This window comes from Oxyura jamaicensis, chromosome 7, assembly GCF_011077185.1.
Source record: "Oxyura jamaicensis isolate SHBP4307 breed ruddy duck chromosome 7, BPBGC_Ojam_1.0, whole genome shotgun sequence".
Taxonomy (NCBI): domain Eukaryota; kingdom Metazoa; phylum Chordata; class Aves; order Anseriformes; family Anatidae; genus Oxyura; species Oxyura jamaicensis.
Window position 1 is genome coordinate 22,180,497 of NC_048899.1, and position 22,198 is coordinate 22,202,694.

The window sequence follows — 22,198 nt, forward strand, 5'->3', positions numbered from 1 at the left end:
CTGGCTACAGTTGCTGGAAATATTCAAATATCCCTCTGTGTGTTTTGTTCTTTGATGAAAAGGCATTCCTGAAAGTAGTAGTGGCCCATAGTCTGCACAGGAACTTAGTGTTTTTATAGTGGCAGACAGTAGCTAACTCCTTTCAAAGACAGCAGCATTATGGCTGTCTACTTACTCATCACTGTGGCTTTTATCTCCTAATTAAAACAATGAAACCTTATTTGATGGATGAATGTAACAGGGAGTAGAGGATCAAAATCTCCTCTCCTTGTACTCTTTCTCACAGTCCTTTTCTTCTTAATCTCCACACCAATCCATGGTAGTTTTGATAGCCACTGTGTTTGCAAGGCTTGTGCATTCCCTATGTGGATGTTGGATCTGACCAAAAGAGCAGTCACAAAAGATATGTTGTTTATTCATTCTTATTGCTTGTAGTATAGGGATTATGGAGCCCAACCACAGCAGCAAAGGATGTTGAAAAGTGCTTTCTGCATCTCAGAGAGAAGCTCTGGAATAAAACAGCGTTGTTCAGTTGTTAGGGAAAAATGGATTGGAAAGGGAGGCAGACGCCAAGAATATAAAGGAGTTCTGAGTGTTATTCAGAAATACACCATCTTTGGAGATCTACTAGCAATTCTGAGACTCTCATCAATGTTTTAGCAAAATATTATTTTGTTTGAGGGACAAATAAGTAAAAACAAACAAAAAACTACTAAAATAAGCTTGTATCTCAAAAGGAAATTAACAGGAAGGCTTTCTTGACACTATAATAGTGCCACATAAACAAGATGGTTTGTTTTTTGGGGGGGCTTTGGTGTGGGGTTGTTTGTCTTTTGTGTGTTTGTTTGTTTGTTTCTATCTTGGCACAAAGTCAAGTTGCTATACTTGCTTTGTTTTAGTAATTAATGTTTGTTAAGTATCAGTGATGTTTGGCCAAATGCAAATTCAAAAGACAGTTTTTGCCATCTGAAGTAAAAGTAAATAGCCCACTAAATGTGGCAAAGCTAGGGAGCAGATTTACCGTAACAGAAATCATTATCACAATGATGTTTTGCAGGCATATGTTTGGAATAATAATATTTATATAAAAGCTTCACCAACAGCAGCACCTGTGCAAATCACTAGCAATGGAGAAGAAAATAAATTTTTCAACGGAATACCAGATTGGGTTTATGAAGGTAACTACATCAAGCACAATTTACTATGCATGTTAATACAAAAATTTGGTTTTGTTATACCTATTTTATTATAACTGTTTTATCTCATTTCTTATCATTGAAAAGTTCAAAATAATGCAAGTCTGCATTTTCAGAGAACCATGTATCCTCACCTGAGCTTTATATCTCGTTAGTGTATCTAAGAACAGAAATAAGTTAGCTTAACTTGCAGCAGGTCACTAGAAATCATAGTGTGAATTAGCTTCATGTGATAGATTATGAGCATTGATCTTTTTCTCATTTCAGAACTCCAACAAGCATTCCGTGCTTTGGTACTTCAATTAAAAAAAAAATCCCATTAAAAACTAATGAAAACATTTCTTCAGATATAAGAGCCAACTTATCAATTGTAATTTAAATGCATTTGCATCTCTTTCAGAGGAAATGTTTGGCACACATTCTGCTCTGTGGTGGTCTCCAAATGGCAATTTTGTGGCATATGCAGCATTTAATGATACAGAAGTTCCTGTTATAGAGTATTCCTTTTATTCTGAAGACACCTTGCAGTATCCAAAGACCATTCGAATTCCATATCCCAAGGTCTGTGTTATTTATTTAACACAGTTGTTCAGCAGTTTCATTAAGGGAGTAGTCTCATTTAATCAGTTTCTGCTAATGAAAATATTGTCTGTCTCTCCACAACAGCTTGCTGTGATTACTCTTTCTGAAGTCAACAGCATCTGGCAATATTAAAGTATTTATTATCTCCAGGGGAAAGCAAATAATATTATTAATGTTTTGTTGTTTCACCACAAAAATTCTGAGAGGTGGCAAGTAGGTGTTGAGATAATAAAAGATCTTAGGTAAAAGCACTTGGCAGTTGCATGTTATATTAGTGTTGTGCATAGTTTTGAGAATGAAATCTTCAACCAATGCATTTTTTTTTTAGTTCTTTTATGCTTCCTATGTTGGGACGAAGGGGAAGAATTTTCTGACAGAATTTCTTTGCCCATATCTAGAGCTCTTTCAATTCTTGCTGTGAGTGAAAACTTTTGTGCATGCAGCTGCTTCTTCCCTCCATGTGACTGTGCTCGTTGCTCATGGCACAGTTGGCACTGGACTAAATGGTGTGAGTGTCAGGGTCCAATATGCTGCAGATGGGTTCTTTCAGACATTCCACACATGGAGTGCTTAATGTTTAGTACAACATCTACCTATTGGAGTTGACATTCCACGGTATTTTGATTTAGCAGAGTGATGCAGCAATACACTTAAGACATAATGCAATTACAAACTTCACTTTGAGTGCAACAGTTGCACTGTGCTGCTAAATCACAATACAAATAGGGTTCTTATTGCTGGTCTCTATAATAAGCGCCCTGCTACAATATTGGGCATCCCCAGTTGCCAGGAAGGAACACACGGGTTAAAACCAGCTCAAGCCCATGTCTTTGTTCAGCTCTTTCTGCCCACTGCTTTTTCTATTCTGTGGTGGGGATAGATACCTATGTATCTCTCCCCATGCTGATCTGACCAGCTCAGGAGGATAGTTGCACTCTTGATTAACAGGGGCAAAACAGCTGATAGAGGCAGTTGATCCACTCAACTGATTCAGATGTTTATCTGGAGTAAAAACCACCCTCCAGTCCCCTTTTTGCTGAATTCAGCTTTCTCTGTAGCAGCTCCATTAGGTCTCTCCCTAGCCTTCCCCAGTCTTCATGATCATGTTGCCTTTGCCTGTCTCCTTGGAGCCTCCTCCACATGGAGTCACTGGTGGTCCCAGGGAGCAGCTGGGCTCACCGATAACCACAGGGACTCTGCCCTGAGCTGCCGCCTCTGAAGAGACGTAGGTGTAGCAGGTGTGGAATGAACTGCCAAATTAAGTAGCACCTTTTGTTACAAACCCTTACTCTCTGGAGTATTGCTGACTTCTGGAGATAGGTCAATTACAGCTAGTTAACTGTTACTATGAGGACTTAGCTAACTTGTATTTTGAGAAAAGAAGCCCTTAGTGACAGTTACATTGCTGTTAGAACCTATTAGCACTACATTAAAAATAGTGGGGTACATGCTGCAGCCACAGCTTTGATTGTGGTATAGATGGCTATTATATAATCAGTTAACGTAAGGTATCAGTCTCCATGAAGAATCACTTTTCTGTCAGCATAGCATTTGACTCACTGCTAGATATTGTGTGGCATGTGAGACAAGACATGGTCAAATATTGCTGTGGGTACAGCAAGTCCTGTGTAATTATGAATGTTTCTAAATGTAGTCTTTCTTATCTTAGAATTACACAGCTAGCGCTTTCATCTTTTAAATAAAGGTAAATTATATATTTACCTTAAAAACTGCATTTGGGAATTCGTCTTTTCACGTGTTTGAAGTTAGTTGGTTCTACCTGTCTGTCTGTAGTAATTTCTTTCGTCAATAGTTTCAAACATTTTTTTTTTTTGTCAGGAATATTCTCTTTTTGAAAGTACAATGAAAGATTTTATTTTTAGGCAGGAGCTAAAAATCCAACAGTGCAATTCTTCATTGTGAATACCCTGGTTCCTGGTTTTGACTCTGCTGAAATTTCTCCACCCGCAGAAATAAGATCAGGGTAAGAAATTTTGGTTGAATGTTTGCATGTTTCCTTTGGTGAAAGAGGAGGAGCTTTTATGTGTGACTACCCTATCTTCAGTTTATATTGTCATTTTACCCAGTCATGAGGCTCTGGTAGCAACAAGATTTACCAGAGAAAATCTGCACACAGATTATCCTCCTAGTGATTATATATAGATGGCATATTCCATGTATGTTATATTCAGAATGTGACAAGTTCTTGGCTCATCACACTCAGTGGAGTCTAACTATGGTGAAGTCATTTCACAGTACAACTTTAATGTGAGCAAGTTTTGGTATAATCAAATTATAATGTATGTATTCCAATTCACTGGAAAGAAAGAAGAAGAAAAAAAAAAACTTAATGGAAAGTGAAGATTTGATTTCATTGGAAGCAGACTCCTTGCTGAGGCAAGGTATTATGGTTGTCTTCTGATTTATACTTAAAATGTTTGTTTTCTTTGGAAACATGGTGAAAACCAGCACCTCTCAAAGTAAATGGAAAATTGTATTCCTCAAAATGCCACTGGAAATGCACAACATCATATAAATGTATTTTGTAAAGAGCAGCTAAACTGATTTAAAATGCATGCATATGGGAATTGGTATCCTAGATCTTGGTTTTTATTTTCGCTTTTTAACAGCATTGTAGTGATTTTTTTAGAAGTTTACACTTATGAAGATATTTGATGTGGAAGCAGTCACAGGTTGTATTAGTAAACTTTTTTTGGGGGAAACAGGCCTGTTAGGTAGTGCATAAAGCTGCATTTTGTACTAGGTGACCAAAAAGTTATAATTGGAATATCGATGGTATTTCATATCCCCACAGTATAACATCTCTGTACTTACTGAAATACACAAGTTTCTATGCATGTTGTTCTGTACCCTTATTAGGATATTTTATTATTTGACAAGGAAAGCTCCCAGAACCTGGAATGGCATTGTTTTGCTGCTTTAGATGAAACCTGTCACTTTTTGCGTGAATGGCCAGCATGAAACCCATACAGCATTTAAATACCACTTGGCATCACAAGTACAGGGGGTTCTTGTTGGTCAACATGAGGATGAAGGCAATGAATGCTTCTTGTCTGAAATGATTTGCCCTAAAAATAAGAAGTCATCAGAGTAAAGAACTCTGGGTGGTGATTGCAGGAATATCTTTTCTAAGCAGCAAATGAGGAAGGGCTATGCAAAACTGCTGTAATGTATTCTTTGAATTAATTGCAAATTTATATTTCATGGGTTGTTGAAAGCTGAAGGTCCGTTCCTAATCTCTGTAATAAACTTAAAATATTTATTATACTTAGAAGCATTTCTAAGCTTTGGGTTGGAAGGGACCCTAAAGATCATACAATTCTAACCCCCCTGCCATGGGCTGGGACACCTTCCACTAGACCAGGTTGCTCAAAGCTCCATCCAACCTGGCCTTAAACACTTCCAGGGATGAGGCATCCACAGCTACTCTGGGCAATGTGCCAGTGCCTCACCACCCTCTGAGTAAAGAGTTTTTTCCTAATATCTAATCTAAACCTACCTTTTTTAAAATTATTTTTAGACCATTCCTAGTATCTATAATTGTTAACTTACCTAGTTAGGTTGAAGCAACAAAAGCTGTGCAGCTACTTCCCCTTTTACAAATCAAGAGAAACCGCTGTTTGTTTTCCAAACAAGCTCCTGCAGAAATCTTTTGTAATATTATTGGTCTATTACTCTCATTGAAGCCACTGACAGCAGCCATGTTAAATGTCCTATAAACTTACCAGTCAAATATAAATGCGAAAGTAGACCTTTTTCAAACATGATTTCGAAGCTGCAATCTAGAAATAAATCTAAAAGTGGCTGGTAACTGGTTGGCATATATTTTTAATCCATCCATGTTAATTGTAGTCTTTTCCACTTTTTTTTCCACTTCTTTTTTTTTTTCCGCTTCTCTTCCCCCATTTTATGATCATGAAGATACTCGCTCTCACAAAACTTCCCACGCATTTTTGTTAACTAACTTTGGGAAAAAGGGAACATGAACTTGGAACTAAGTCAAATGTGCAAATTCTGGTTGAAAATGCATACTTGCCTTGGAGGGGAGGTTTGTTTTATTTTAGTTCATAAGGCTTCTAGGAGATAGGAGAGATCTAAAATAAGAAAAGAAGAGTACATGTAACAGATCGTAATGGTAAACAAATCGCTAAATTTTATGTGGTACTTTTTAAAAAATAATATGCAAGAATATTCAAGAAAATGATACATGATTTTTTTATTACTGTTTTTGGATAGTCCAGTACTTCATGTCAACTATTTGGTATTCTAAAGATGAAAGCAAAATATTCAAATAGTAGTATCTGTTGTTGTATCTCTCCTTCCAGTCTAACTAACGGAAGCAAGAACTAAATTGAACTAAGATGTGTATTGCTCCAAGTGCTTAGCAGCAATCAACTTAACGCAGCAAAGACTAAAATTCCAAAATACAAGGCCCATACAACTTAATATTAAGAAAAATTTCCTTTAGATACACACAGTACATGTAATTAAGTCCATGTATGGTCTGTCTGTAGTAGCTGTTATTTCATGCACTAGAGGATAGTGATCTGGCTGCTAGGATTTAATGGCAGTCTTCCTGGAAGTATGTACAAACTATATATATATATTTTTTTTTTTTGCATTTTTGTATGAATAATATAACCAATGCATCTACTAACAACAAAAATAATCAACAACAACAAAAATGCCACAGTTAGGTTTGCATCAGTGTTTATCCTTGGAAGAATACATTGAAATGAAAATAGCCAGATGATTTTTCATTCACTGAACTACTGAATGCTATTGTATAATATATTATTACAGACAGGATTTTAAATATTTAATGCTACTGCTGCTTTCAGGGATCATTATTTGAGCGTTGTAACGTGGGTGACAGATGAAAGGATCTGTCTGCAGTGGCTCAGAAGAATTCAGAATTTTTCAGTCCTCACAGTCTGTGACTTTGAAAATACTACTAGAAATTGGACGTGTCCACGGGTAAGAAAACTGAGGTGGGAGAGTCACAATGTTTGATAAATGAGACTAGATAGGAGAAGAGTATCTCTGTATATTTATCTTTGTAGAAACATAGGCTGCTATAAAATAAACATAACTGTTGTGGGATTGTTTGTTTTATCTTTCTTAGGAAAAACAACGTACGGAAGAAAGTACAACTGGCTGGATTGGCAGAGTGAGTGTTCAATTTCTGAAAGTGCAACATGTTAAAATAACACTGATAATTAGGAAATTTTCTTATGATCTTCTTACCAGTTGCAATGCTCTTGTGTGCAGGTCTGATCCATTCACTCATTGCATTTTACCTACGTAGAAAAAATGGTCTAAGAGTCATAACACATCCCCACTCCCATTTTTAAACTATTGTGAGTGTGGCTTTCAGAACTCCCTAGGCTGGGCTGACAGTGTGCTGTGGGCTGGAGCTGTAACTGCATCCTCTGTGACCTGTCATGTTTATCATGTTCAGTTTGCCAAAAAGCAGAGTGCTCCTTCCAGACTCCCTTTTAATTCTGACCTATTACTTTAGTAGTGGTAGGTAGGAGAGTGCAGGAGCCAGGATTCAGAATTTCATTTATACTGGGGGAGTTGTCGGCTATGCTGGTTTGGCTGCTCTCCAGTCTTTCTGCCACCTCCAGAATGATCTGGGGATAAAACATTAAGAAATGTATCCTATAACCTTCAAATTGAATTGGAGGAGAGGTTTAGAGGACAAGAGTCAATTTTAGCGTTTCAGGTTCTCCCTGGTTTGTTCAAGAACAAACAATTCCAGGCTCTCCTTGTGTTTGTTTTTATTTTTGTTATTGTTTTGTTTGTTTGTACATTTGTTTCTATTTTTCCCCAACCCCAAATATCCATTGGAGAGAACTGGGGACAAGATGCATACAGCTGACCAGATTAAAATTTTCATACACTTCTGCCAAAGCAATTGCTACTGTCTGGATGATGTTTTCCAAGCTGCCTCTCAATCCTTTTGTACATGGTAGAGAGTAGGCACCTAATGAACTACACAGAAGATCTGGGGGAAGTGAAGCAGAGATGCAAAAGTTCAGACTTGGAGGGAGAAATGAGTTTTAGAGTTTTTGATGAGAACACAGAGTACACTTTCCACTCCCGCATTTTCCACACACTGATTATGCTTTAGTCACTAATTCACTTTTGAAGTCAAAAATGAAAGTTTAAAGAAATGCAAAGAGGGAGGCAACAGCAGGGATGAAATCATCCGCAGTATGAAGATGAGAGATCAACCCACCTGCTGTCAAATTTGATATGGAAAGGAAGGCCTTAGCGCTGACACATTTTGCTTCTCTGCAGCAAAGGCTTCACAATTAGACAATGTGATGATCAAGCTGCAGACTTTGTAAACAGTTGTGCAAAATGAGAGGGCAAAATGCGAGTCTGTGCCATTAAACTAGGTTGTTGGTTTTTTCTTTCTTTTAAAGAGACAGCCCACATCTTAGGAGCTGTTGGAAGGAAAAGATAATCTCACTGTATGGTTCTTGGATTTGAGAAGGGAGTGGAAAGTAGGGAGGATTGAAGAGTGGATAAGAAAGATATCCTTATGCCTTACTATTCTTTCTACTTACAAAATGACACTTGACTGATAAGGCATGTTTTAAAATATATAAAATATATGTATGCATGCGTGTATATACATGTGTTTATATACATTTCATATGTTTTATGTACAAATTTATGTGTACATGCATAAAACATGTACTTCTCTCTTTCTTTATATCCCGAGGTGTTTTTTTTTTTTTTTTAAAAAAAAAAAAAAAATAGAGATGAAATTTTACTTAATTTAAGAATGCTCAGAACTTTCACAGCCTGTGTTACTGCAGTAAGGCTTCCAGTTCATGAGCTAAGTTAGAGCTTGCTAGTTGAGTTGAAGGAAAGTCACACTGTGAAAAAGCAAGACTGCGGTAGGAGAGAAATTAGCAATGTATTTGTCAGGGTGTTTTGTGCAAAAATACTGCTAGGAAAGAAGGTGAGACTATCTGGAGAATGTCTGTGAGGGTGTCTCAAGTTTTTTCATTGCTTACACAGTGACCAGAGGCAAGTCACTATCTTTCTGTTTCACTTTTCATTTCAAAAATGGGTATAACGTCTCAGAGAGATTGTGATGAGTCTATTGGCTAATTAATGTTTAGATGTTTTGGACGCACATCACAGAAATAGCTTTTATTTCACTTGACTCAATTTCATTCCTGTTTTTCTCTTTACCATGTAGAGCATATCCAAAATATAGTCAGTAGAATGAATGAATGCATTTCCATCCCTCCAGACTGATAATTGGATAGCTCCTTCATGAACATATCATTCCAGTTTGGCTCCTCTGGTGTTTTGTAATCACCTATCTCCTAGTAAAATATCCTCTTGAAAAGCATCTTGTTTTCTTTGAAAAAGGGGGGATTTTTTTCATTGTCAAGCTTAAAAAAAAAAAAAAAAAGAACCTTCAAAGTTCAAAGATGTGTTCACAAATGTGTGTTTTAAAAGGGAAATTCAAAGAAAATGTGCTCACAGTGTTTACATTGCTACAGGTCACAGCTTCATGTTGGACAGAACAAAGCAATGACTTTAAAGGTAGAAGCGTGTATTGTTTCCTATTATTTTAGGAAACTAGGAACAGCTGTAGTACTTCAATTTCAAGAGAGGTAAGGAAGGGCATCCATCATTACCAGAGGATTAATACTTGGGAAATTGTGCCCCTAAGGTGCTAGGAAATATTTTAAGTGTTTTTACTGTCAGGGTAGTAGCTGCAGGTTCTACCTACTAAGCAGGCAAAATATCTCAGTGAAATACTGTTTTAAGTATTGAAACTTCTGTTTAGAGATATGAAAACCTAAATTTATCATTTTGGTTTTGGAGTTTTGTTGCTTGCTTTAATAGACCTCTCTCTGGTGTTCAAGTTTCAGCCATCTGTCCCTTACTTTGCACCCGACAATACTACCTACTACAAAGTCTTCAGCAATGCAGGAGGATACAAGCATATCCATTACATAAATGGCTCAGAGGTAAGTTAGAAGTTGTAGGACTGCCACTTCTGACTTGTGTTTCTGCTGGTGATCAATGATCTTCATGTTCTAGTTTTTATCTTGCCTTTCTTTCCCCCTCCAGGCTCCAGTACCTATTACTACAGGAAAATGGGAAGTAATCAGCATAGCAGCTGTGACCAATAACTTTTTGTAAGTATTGTAAGTAATATATGTCTTCTTATCAGGAGGTCTTGTAACAATCAAGTAGGAGGGAGAACAAGAAGGTGCTATTGAATTTAGTAAAAATCTGATCTAAACATGTGAGAGAATCCTTTAAATATTGTAATGTATTTCAAATACTTCACCAAAACCAATATGTTTTGCTCTTCTAGATACTACATTAGTAATGAAAATGGTGGGACTCCAGGAGGAAGAAATCTTTATAAGTAAGAAATGTGTTCTACAGTATGACTAAAAACTTGTTAGTGAAAAACTTTAAGAAAAAATATTATGAAGTAAAAGATTGTCTAATGTGGGATTCTATATGTGATATTTAATTAAAATCAATATAGAAGTAGGAACTGTAAATATATATATTTCTATAAATTTAGTTGATAAAGGGAAATTGTGAAAAGAAGCAACAATCCTTAAGCAACCTGCCCCTAAAGAAAACCTCTCATGCTTTTACTTTTGCTATGACAATTCCAGTATTAACTAAACACAAAAAAATTGAAGTGTGCTTTATCAGTTATTTATGTCAATAAGGGCTTTGTTTTTGAATTGTATCATATTTCATTGTCATCTTATTTAAAAACATATATTTTTGTTCGGCACAGTTTAAAAAAAAAAGTCTTTTATCTCTGAAGTGAAGCTCATCTACTTTGCAGAGTGCTCTTGGAAAGCAGTCCAAATCCTACTAAATGTGTCAGCTGTGATCTGAATCAAAAAAGATGCAAGTATTATTCTGTGTCCTTCAGCAACGATGCACAGTATTATCAGCTAGATTGTCATGGTGAGTACATCCAGAATTAATTGACATAAACATGACTCGCTGTTTAGTTGAGTGGGGAAGTTCACTTCGTCAAGATCTTGATACGCGCTGTGTAACAATTATGTGTGTTGATATCGTTGAATAGATGCATTGGCAGCAGAAAAACATACTCCCTCGTAGGCTTAAAAGCACCTTAATAACAATTACAAGGTTAAAAAATGATAGTCCGATCCATTAATGGACCTGAAAGGGGTGACAAAACATTCCTGTCCTTTGTGCAAGCCTGAATCTCTCAGAAGCTGCCCTTATAATAGATAACGTGCAACGTTCTAAAAATGATGGTGAACTGCATCTACTACAGAGCATGTTGAATGAGCAAAACATCATATCCTTCAGAATAAACTTCCTTCATCACAATTGTTTTGTGACAAAGGGAAGTAAAGCCTTACTTCAGGGCCAGATAATAGATTGAAATTTCTCTGCCAGTGAGGCATTTGCAGACTGGAAATCATCGGTAATGCTCTGTAGGAAGACTTGCTTCTTTTTTCCAGGCTGTTCCTATAGAACGCTGCACACAGTTGTGCAGTCTGAGGGAATGTGGTGTGCATGGAGAGCTCTGCTGGTAGAAGCAAACTGGAGGATCTGAGGGCAAGGCAAGCAATAGGCTGGGTGAAGGGAAGTTCTCTGTGGGAACAAAACTAAGATAGGTAGTGCTGTTCAAATAATCCAATGAGTATAAACATATGTTATGCATTGGGACTGCAGTCTGTCTGACCTGTAAGTGCTTGTACTAGGTAAAAGGGATAAATTAATCAGAGGGTGGGGAAAAATAAAATCTTCCTTACAATTTCCTCTTGAAAAGCATGTACCTCAGTACCTCACAATCACATGGTTTACCTGCAAAATAGTTTGGATATTTTATGTGATGCTGTGGTTTGAGTTTGGGCCCCAATAACTGAAAATGCAGTCTCTGCAGATTGGATGGAAATGCATCCTGAGCCTTTGTGATTCCCCAACTTTCAATTACTTTGAGAGTTTTATTTTGAGACAGCGTGCAAACATGAAGGTTTTGTGCTCTGTTAACAGGTCCTGGCCTGCCCATGTCTACTCTACACAGAAGCAGTGATGACCAAGGTGTGAGATTGTCTTAAAATATGATTTGTCTTAAACCAGGAACTTGCACTGGAAATTTATTTTGATTTTATTCTCATTGCTTAGTATAATAATTAAAACATCTCAGTTTTGTCTGAAATGAAATTTACCCTAACCAAAAGGATAAACTATATAGCTCAGCATGCATTTATTCGTACATTATTTAACGTTATTTTACATTGTGCTAAAAAACAGTCAGTAATGCGTGTCTCATTTACTGCATAATTGTTCATTTTTTTGTGAAACTGCCGTTAGATAAAAAATGCAGTAACTTTGCTAAATTACTGAAGAAAAACTATACCATAAATACTGGATTATGAGAAGAAAAACAAAAACCGCAGTAAACTGAGACTGCAAAGTAGGTTGCCATCTTTTCAAATTGAATTTTAAAGTGCTTCATAATTAGAGAGTAATGTATTTGAAAATAAAATGTATGTTCTTTGACTCTTATTAAGTCTGTTGTTTAGTCCTCAGGTACCTGGAAAATAACACTGAACTGGACAATTCATTGAAAGATATTCAGATGCCTTCAAAAAACATTGACTCCATTACCGTAGGTGGATACAGTAAGTTCAAAAAACACGCTTTACTTTTCTCTCCTCATTTCACCAAGTCTTTCAAGCATCTCTGCTAGAAAGCATGACAGAAAAGATGGGTGTAGCAAATATTTTTGCAGTTACTCCATACTTAGAGGCATGACTTCTTTTTTTTAAATCCCCAAACATTCTGATCTAAAATATACTTTTTCTTTTTTTTTTTTTCCCCATAGCATAGTATCTTGGATATTTTCATGATGTGGTAAGCCACACGTTTCTTCAACGACAGTTACCTAAAAAATAGCAGTCTCTACCACCAAGTTGTTTGTTTGTTTGTTTGTTTAAGGCAGGGGTGCACAAAGTTAATAAGCATGTTAAATTAAGTTCTGTATTCAAGTCAGCCTTAATTTATGGGCACAAATCTCTTTGGTTGGTTACAGCAGGTGGGGACAGTGGAGGAGAAATACAGTTATTATTGAAAACTGAACATGCAACGTAAGAGGGGAAAGCTTGCAAAACTATTTAGGCTACACTTCAAGATTACCTTTGACTTTCTGTTGGAGAATATTTTGATTGAATAGTCACATTGTTGAAAGCATGTTCATGCTTCAAGATTGCACCAGCTTCTGAATAATGAAATGTTATAATGAAATAACCGGTAACACTTTGCTAATAGTGCTTATATTTGCATGTGTGGGTACAGATGCTTCATTGGCACGCTCCTTAGCTGAGGAACATCAGATAGAATGGCAGTGGTAGGCCTGGTTCCTGTCTAAACTGTTCTTGCTCCAGCCTTTGCTACTAGCTTTTCTCTTCATGACATACTTCTTCCTGATAAATGAATGTTCTTAATGAAATTATATTTTACAAACTGTATTGATTTCTCTCAATCATTATGAACTGTTCTTTTTGATGCCTCCCTCCTTCCGCTGTTATTTAATAACTGTCTTTATCTTTGTGTTTTCTGTCTTTTATTTTAGTCACATTTTTACTAGGGCTAAAGATGAAATCTTCCAGGCAAGATGGAGGTTTAAAGAGGAGGTTTCGTGCTGTCAGTTGTGTATTCATCTTTTTATTCCTCTTTGTTCTTACTACTTCATCTCTTCAGGGTAAAAGCTTTTGGGTAAGGGGAATCTATTTTTAATGTCACAAATAAAAGAAATTAAGTCCATTTATGTAGTCCTACTTCAAGTTCCGAGTCTGCTTGCAAATCCATGTATGTACTTACCAAATTAAAGGTGACTATAGAGTACACAGATGATGGAAAAGGAAAAGTTAGTGTTTTTTTTTAATGTTCAATTAAGACTTACAATTTTTTTCAGTTTACATTTTTTTTTCAGTGTTTTGATGTCTTGTATTTTCATATCAGGACAAATTTGTGTAATACTTACACTCTAGCCATTAATGCAGTGCAGTCCATTATCATTACTTCATGCTTCCTTTTCAGTATCCATAATTTTAAAATCAATGAGCAACCAATCAAGCCAATTGCAAAACTTACCTGGTGTGCATTTAAAATAATCAGCTAACTCACCGACACCTTTGGTAGAAAAAGTAACATGGATGGAATCAAAAAAATGTTGCTTGAGAAATAACAGATATTTGGGTATGTTTCTGTGATGGTTTGCAAACTGTTGTGCAAACCTATCTGGTAGGTAGATAATATTTAGAATTTAGCGCTGGGAGAAAAATTAGAGTAGAGAAACATCTGTGAGCTAGTGTTAGATTTCCCACTGCAGACTTACCTAATTTTACATGTAAGTGTACAATGCTACAAGACAGCATGTTGATTTCCTAAATTTTATTATTAAACATTCCAGTTTCAGACTTTCTGCTAACTTTGCTGTAAAATATTACTGACTAGCTAGGAACCTTTATCTGTATATATTAGGACAGTTCAGACAAAGCTATTTTTAAGTGACTAAAATGTGTCCTTCTATAAATTACAATGCATGTTGGATTTTTTCACCGGAGAACTGACCCACTCTATTCATTTTTAGAGCTGTGGTATCAAATGATACTGCCTCCCCATTTTGATTCATCAAAGAAGTACCCTCTGCTCCTTGATGTGTGAGTATTCAAGTTACGTGGCAATTTCATGTTAATCACTTTCATGTACTTCAGATTCTCTTAATAAGATTAGAAAACATGCCAGCTGTTTCCCAATTACTTCTTGAAGGAATTTTAAGAGAATGAAGATGAGGTGTATCCCAGTTTGTCATAGATTCCTGTACCATAAGATGATGTAATGTGTAACATGTGCCTATTTTGCAGGTGGCAGTGAAGCAGGTATATTCTGTATCTTAATTAAAAGCCAGGTTGTTAGTGTTAGCTTCTCTGCTCTTAGAGTTCTTTAGGAATAATTTTGAATGAAATTTCATTCCAAAATTAAACCTTTAATAAGCTATTTATCTTAACGCTAAAGTAGTAAGTATGACATTGCATTTTCTCTGTGATGTTTGACTGTCAACTGGTGTTGGCAAACTGCATCCTGTGGTCAAAATTGTTGTTTTTTCTTAAATTTGAGACCTTAAAAGTCATCATTATAAGGTTTTAAGATTTAGCCCCTTCCTCACCCAAGTATATCTGCTAACTGAAAAACAAACTAGATTTTTGTCAGTGATGAAAAGATGTATTTTTCTTTTTTCTTTCAAACGTTGGGTACAGCCTTTCCTTTATCAACACAAGTTATCTTGGCTTGTCTCACTTTCTCAAAATATTACATGAAATCCTGGAAGAACCTATTAATCAATAATCAGTGTTGTGAAGGCTGGAGGAACCTTAACTTTAAAGTTGAGTAGGTTTAATAAAAAACTTAAGTGTACCTTCAGTGCCAGTCCCGTATGAGGTGAGTGATGATGTGCAAGCATGGATACTCATCAGTAATTGCCCAAATGTTGAAGGGTGCAGAACTAAGGAGCTGCTTTGGCTTTGCTGCTTGTTTACTGTATGAGCTGGTTGTGCAGCAGCATTGTAAGGAAGAAGTGAGTAGCTCAGGAACCACTGCATTTTGTCTGTGACTGCTTCTGGAGCATGACCTTACTCTGCAAAATATCTGTTGTATCTGCCTTCTACATTTTGGTAAAATGACTATCTTGCAGCTTATCAAATTCAAGGGGTAAGAGAAGAAAGTGAGACAAGCCATGTCAGGTCAAGCCAGTAAATAAGCTAATACAAAGTTATATTTACCATGGCTTGCCTATGTTTGTGTTTAAAAAGATTTTTTTTTTCCACAAAATCATTTTTTTGTCGGGAAAAAGAAAGCTGCTGTTTTTTGAAGACCTTACTCTCCTTGGAGAGGGCTGACCAGACCTTCAGACCTAAATCTGAATTTAAGATGTGAGAGTTATTTGCATTCAGGTGAACAAATGACCAGACTATTATTCTACTCATTTTTTTCTATTCTGAGAAACAAACCAAAAGCATAAAACAAGACATGTCAAACAGACTGCAAGCACGTGCTTTATCGTCTGTTCTTCCTCAAGCATTTCTGTTCTTGGTGGTATGTTTTCTTTTAACTGGAAATTACTGAAAATTAGCAATTAATTACAACAGAAATGCTAACCTTTTCCTTTGTTTACCAAGAGATGACTCCTCAAAGAAAGCAGCTGTTAATTTTTAGATACATCTTTATTACAATGCTACCAAATTATATAACTTTTGCCTATTGAACCTTTTAATGAGCAGTTAGTGCTCTTTGCTTGTTAAGATTTCTTTTGTCTTTTGGTTCTGTTTTTATCAACTTACCTGTGCTTTTGTCAGGATCACTTCTGCTTCATAGTGATCTTAAGAAATTCCTGCAGCAGTGAGAGGATCTGTAGTGTACAGAAACAAAGTTAAATATTGAGAATTTTTGAGCTTTTCTTTGCTTTCAAAACTGGGAAAAATGGGTTGTAGAGCAATAAGAGCCACTTACTTGTTCATTTCTGACTCTGGTGGGCCTTCTGTTGGACAGCAGCTAGGGAGTGCATTGCAAACATTTTTACCATCCAGGTACTTAGTCTAATTTCACAGTGCTCAAGTGCTTCCAAGTACTTTATTTTAAAGTTACAATTTAAATCTTTTATTCCTTTTTCACAATGCATGTAAAAAATAGTTTGTTTAGACTGTAAGGAACACTTAATTTCACTGATGAAACAGTAAATATGCAGGAAATAGATTCCTTTCGTTTTCCTTTAGGGAAGGCTGTTTGCTGATTTCAGCCTTCAACCAGATAAATGAGTAAATGGAAAAGAAACAGCTGAACATCATCACTTTGAAGCTCAGATATGTCAGCGCACACAAGGAAGAAATTGGTTCAGATTTCTGATAAGCTATTTAAAGTCAAAATCAAGAAAGTTTTATTACAGCAAAAATCAATAAAACCAAATTCAAATTTCAAAAAGCATACTGCTTTTAACGTCCAAGCAAGTACCAGTGTGGGGTCAGTTTGTGATGCTTTTCTTTTTCACTCAGTCTGTTTAAAAGTTCGCCCTTCTTTGGTTGCGGAAAATTGTCAGAAATAGCTGTGCTTCAAATGCTCAATGAGAGACTATGTGATGACTAAATGCTTGAATTCTCTGGGACTTTTCATCCAGGTATGCAGGACCCTGTAGTCAGAAAGTGGATTATGCCTTCCGGATTAACTGGGCTACATACCTTGCAAGTACAGAGCAGATCATTGTAGCGAGCTTTGATGGCAGAGGAAGTGGATACCAAGGGGATGAAATCATGCATGCAATAAACCGAAAACTGGGAACCTATGAAGTGGAAGATCAGATTTCAGCAGCCAGGTGAGCTACAGTGAAATGGTCAACAAGTGTTCCTTCTTTTCCATGCTTACTGTGCAGGGAAACAGGTGAATGTTTTGAATGGTCATCTTGAAATTACTGGCTAAAACATAACTAAATTCTACGTTCATTTTTTTAGAATGTCATTTATGGGCCAACCATTTTATGCTTCAAAAGAGAGGAGTTAAGGCTTTAATAACAAGTTTACCATATTGCTGTTTTTATAGAGATAACTGTCACGTTACTAAGTAAAACACACTATTAATAAATGGGTAGCTAAAAGTTTAACTCCAAGCTTTTTGCAAGTTTCTGTTGTGACTGAGACTTGCATGTGCTACAGTTCCCAGCATTTATATTATAGCTGATCTTCAGCACTTGATTTGTGCTGTAGAACCTCACTGAACTTAATGGTGTCAGTATGACTGAATCATATAGAATTCAACTTCTGGGATTTGTTTTGGGGAATTTTAAAATGTTAAGGATTTTAAACAAATAGTGTTTCAGATTTTATTGTTCTTGTTTAAACCTTCACTTGGATTTATAGATGTTGACATGTCCCTTACTGCTGCAATTAGAGCGTAGCTTTTTTACTTTAAAAAAAAAAAAAGGGGGGGTAGGGGGGGAAAGAAGTGTGTGTGGGGAGACAGCGACAACTGAGGGATCTAACCTAATTCCAGCAAATGATACAAATGTCAGTGGGCATTTAAGTGTTTTTGCAGACCTTCAAGGTTTTACAGTCATAGTGAAGTGGAACATGCTTATTCATAGAGGTGAAAAGGGCCAACATGATGGAAAATTGGCACATCTGTATCATGGCAGAGATCTGCAATCCATTCATCATTAAATTATTCTGTTTGCTTTTAGAAAATTTTCTGAAATGAACTTTGTTGATAAGGACAGAATAGCTATTTGGGGTTGGGTAAGTACTCAAATTAGTTTGGCTGGCTTATTACTTAATTGTAACATTTTTTTTCTGGTGTCAAGGGGTGTTTGCTGCATGCTTCCTCAGTATGTGCAGGACTGCATGCAGGATCTTGAACTAAATTGCTGATGGTGGGCACCAGTCAATAATTGCTTGGTGGCAAGATGATACCAGTGATGCCTTTAGTACCTTTTCTTAAAAATAAGGGGATAAACACCTCTTTGTCGTATGAAGCCAAGTGTGTAATGAACTGTAGCAGGAGGGATTGTTTTTTCTGCAGAAATGGAGGACTTAATGCATTCCCATCTTACTCCTTATGAGTCTCAGGGTGACTAGTTGAAGAGCAGTCCTCCTGAGGCTAGGTTGGGGGTTACATATCCTGGGTATCGAACCTGTGGGCCAACAGAATTTCTTTTTCTTGAGTTTTCAGATTGTCAGCCTCTCTGTTTGCCATGTTAGATAACGTATTCATACGTGGGTTTTTAGTAAGTTCATGTAATTCCCCATATGTGGATAATTAGTAAGTACGTGTGTTAGTTTGCTGATGTCATTGAGAGGACTTGAGTATTGAAGTTGGAGCAAACATGCGGCTTTGAACTAAAGTTACCATTTGCCTGTAATGTTTTCAAGACAAGAATGAGATTCAAAAATTGCTCTTCTTTTTGAATGTGGGTGGTCACATTTTCTTAAATAACCTCTTCAAACTATATTGAGGGCAGTCATTTGGGCAGTCGGTGACATTGTTTAGGTATCTTGCTGCCTGAATGCTCAAGTGTGTCAGATATTTACTCATCTGTGTATCAGGATAGACTGCAAGTGAATTTTCTGTGCATACCAAGAAGTGTATTGCTGCACAGTTCCTCCCACAGACTCAGCAGAAGATCCTTCACTCCCCAGTCACAGTCTTGCTCTTGACGGTTTGGAGGAGAGTTAGCAAGTGAGCTGCCGTAGGCCTACTCTGAGGGAGTTGTAAATTTTTGGGTGCCCTGGTGCAACTACTCATCAAGCGCGTTGTGGGCCTCCACTCTGCTTCCACCCACTTCACCAGCATGGAGAGGGACACAGCGGTTCAGCAGTGTCTTGCTTCCTGTCTTTCGCTGCTGCCTACGGTGCTACCAAACACTGTCATTCCAAGCTGAGTCACAGTTCAGTGGCGTTTGCACCCCTTTTCCACAGCAAGCTCTCATTCATCAGAGCCACAGCTGCCATGCGCTGTTTGATGCCTGTTTCCCCCACTGAGCAGGCTGGGTGAGATCTGACCCAAATTCAGAATGGAGTTCATTAATATGAAAAACGCTGAGCCTATAAATGTCTGATGAACCGTTTAGCAGATGGGCCCCATCCTTTTCTTTCTGACTAAAATAACAGCAATGTTTTCTTCTCAGTCTTATGGGGGATATGTGACCTCCATGGTGCTTGGCTCTGGAAGCGGCGTGTTCAAGTGTGGAATAGCGGTTGCCCCTGTGTCACGTTGGCAATATTATGGTATGTGATGGCTTCCTTGTTACAAGGATTCCCATATGTCTTGCAGTGCACATGCTGCAAAGTGTTGATTCATAGCGTGGAACTTTGATTATCTACTAGATGCCATGTAAATGCCATTTGGTCTGTTTTTATGAACTCATGGGTATTGCATTTCAGAATTAAACCAGTTTCCTAAATCTTACTTCTTATTTTAAAAGTCAGATTCATGATTCCAGATAATCTCTATGACCTTTAATGATGAAAAATTGTTATAATATTTGTAGTAATACCATAATGTGTCTGCAGCTGTATTCCAAAGCTGCCACGTGTTCTGAGGAGCTGAGACCAGTACTGAATGTCAGCAATCCATCATTAGTAGACTTTGTGTATTTAAAATGCTACTTTTTTTAAAAGAACTGTGATACCTAACATCAAATTTCAAGTCCCCAAACTTGTCTCTCAAAATGACAATAGAATTTGAATTTCCTCTGTATTTTTCTTTTGAGAGTGTAAAATCTGGATTTTATAGACTTAGTCTTATGAATAGCTTGATATGAGCTAAAACTGAACAAATGGACAAGTCTATACATGCCTCAGGCTTATACTGTGTAAGGTTGTATATTGCATGAGGCTATAAAAACAGTTGTAGTGGACCTCCTCCCAGATTAAAAAAAAAAAAAAATAGTTGACAACATAATATGTGTTAATACAATGTGACCATACATTGATATTTTTCTTGCTTTGATACATCCAAAAAGTCTCAAAGGAAAGCTTTTCATGGCAAACTTCTGCTAAATAAAGGTATAATTTATTCTGCATCTAGCACCGAGGCTCTATAAGAGTGTATTTTGTGCTCTGGCGCAGTCAGCAGCTCAGAGCATACTGACGGATATTTGCAGTAATCCATTGGGGATGTAGTGATGTTTTCAGTGTTTTAGACATGAATGTTACAGAATGGCAGGGAATTTTATTTTTATTATTTTTTTTAAATAAAGATCAGTATCTTTAACATACATTTTGAGTTGATTAAAGAAAGGGTTATTGAGGCATGTATCTTCAACACCAAAAAACTGTGACAACACTGGTGATAAATCCAATGGACATTAGAATATGGTGAAATAATGTCGGTTTCTATGGCTTAAAATAAAGCAGCAGATCTGCAAATGTGATAGGATATCATGCTGAAAAATCTGTGGAAAATCAAATACTAAATTTTGACTATATATATGATAGATACCAGCTGAGTCCCAATCCACTACATTTTCATTTCATAGTTTTTAAGTAGTAAACATTTACATAACATTTCCAAGCTTTATTTTTTTCAAATGCCAGCCATTTACTGAAAGATTTTCAGCAATTTTCTTAGGCTTACCGAAAGAATAACAATAAGGTAACATTGACACAAAGTACTTTATTAATATTCAGCATTCAGGTGACCATGGCAACAAGATTAAATATTCTGAATAATGATGGTTACCTACGTGGCTCATTGTGGAAAATCTGTTTTTAATCTTCTATCACTTCTTAATTTCCAGTATGCGTTCTTTTTGTGTGTAACAGACTGAAATTTCTGGTAGACAGAAATACTGAAAAGCTAAGTAGTATATTCTGATATTTTTTTTAATTACAGATTCAATATACACGGAGCGATACATGGGCCTTCCTATAGAAAGTGATAATCTGAAAAACTACAATGTAAGAAAGAAGTCACTTAATTTCATTTTTATGTGTGTTGTTTCTTTTCTAAGCCACTCTGTTGTTCTTTACACAGTCTTGTTCCTTCCCCAGGGGAAGAATTAAGTGTTTCATCATTCTAGTGTTAATTGTTGCATTGTGCTTTTAGAGGCTCTAGTTTCATGCTTTTGGATTCAAACAAGGCAGTTACTCCTTGCTGTGGGTTTTCTGTTGTTTGTTTGGTGTGTTGGTTTTTGTTGTAGTTTTTTGTTGTGTTTTTGTTGTTTTGTTTTTAAGTTCAATTCCATTTGGCTACTTTACAGACTGTAAAACAAGCTGTAAAAACAGTTTTATTTTTATCACCAGGAAACAAATTTGTTTTAAAATTTAATATGATCATGGGCAAACTATGTTTTATTTAAAAAAAAAAAAAAAAAAGTACTGCAGTTCTCTGAATTTTATTTTAAAAAACATGGATATGGTGTGAACTTTCCAATTTATGATGTTGCAAGCTTTAGTTAGGGAAAACAAAATCTCTTAGGTATTAGGAATCCTTTACAGGTAGGCAAATTTGTCAGTACTCTGATCCCATAAGCAAACTGCAGACCAGCTGGAAGCCAACACCACCATCAGGGATGGAATTTTGACCTCATCTCTATGAACACAGAGTTTCTAAACTTTAAAATAACTGTTTGACCAGAAATTAGGGAGTTTCCAGGTGTTTTAATGGGAACAAAATACCTGTACATTGTTTATGTTTGTTACAGAGGAGTAATATTGCTCTTCTGTGTACCAGCTGCATTTTGTTGCCTAAAGGGCTTTTTGAAGTTCCAGGCAGCTGAGGGTAGGGCAGAGCTGCCCAGGCCTTCTGTAAAGCCTTAAATTTTAACCTAAGGTTGAAATACAACAGCTCCTGGAGAACAG

The 22,198-nt window shown here is 36.6% G+C and overlaps 1 protein-coding gene across 1 annotated transcript in view; it reads left to right on the top strand.

The window, feature by feature from the left end:
• DPP4 (dipeptidyl peptidase 4) overlaps positions 1-22,198 on the top strand; it is a 39,265-nt gene that overhangs the window by 11,067 nt on the left and 6,000 nt on the right. Inside the window, exons 8-23 of the mRNA XM_035331531.1 lie at positions 1,058-1,178; positions 1,597-1,757; positions 3,662-3,762; positions 6,641-6,776; positions 6,925-6,969; positions 9,701-9,805; positions 9,909-9,976; positions 10,159-10,212; positions 10,654-10,778; positions 11,844-11,891; positions 12,377-12,475; positions 14,446-14,515; positions 17,023-17,217; positions 18,079-18,133; positions 19,522-19,621; positions 21,231-21,295. Coding sequence (XP_035187422.1) covers positions 1,058-1,178; positions 1,597-1,757; positions 3,662-3,762; positions 6,641-6,776; positions 6,925-6,969; positions 9,701-9,805; positions 9,909-9,976; positions 10,159-10,212; positions 10,654-10,778; positions 11,844-11,891; positions 12,377-12,475; positions 14,446-14,515; positions 17,023-17,217; positions 18,079-18,133; positions 19,522-19,621; positions 21,231-21,295 — 1,548 coding nt within the window. The remainder of the gene's footprint in view (positions 1-1,057; positions 1,179-1,596; positions 1,758-3,661; positions 3,763-6,640; positions 6,777-6,924; positions 6,970-9,700; positions 9,806-9,908; positions 9,977-10,158; positions 10,213-10,653; positions 10,779-11,843; positions 11,892-12,376; positions 12,476-14,445; positions 14,516-17,022; positions 17,218-18,078; positions 18,134-19,521; positions 19,622-21,230; positions 21,296-22,198) is intronic.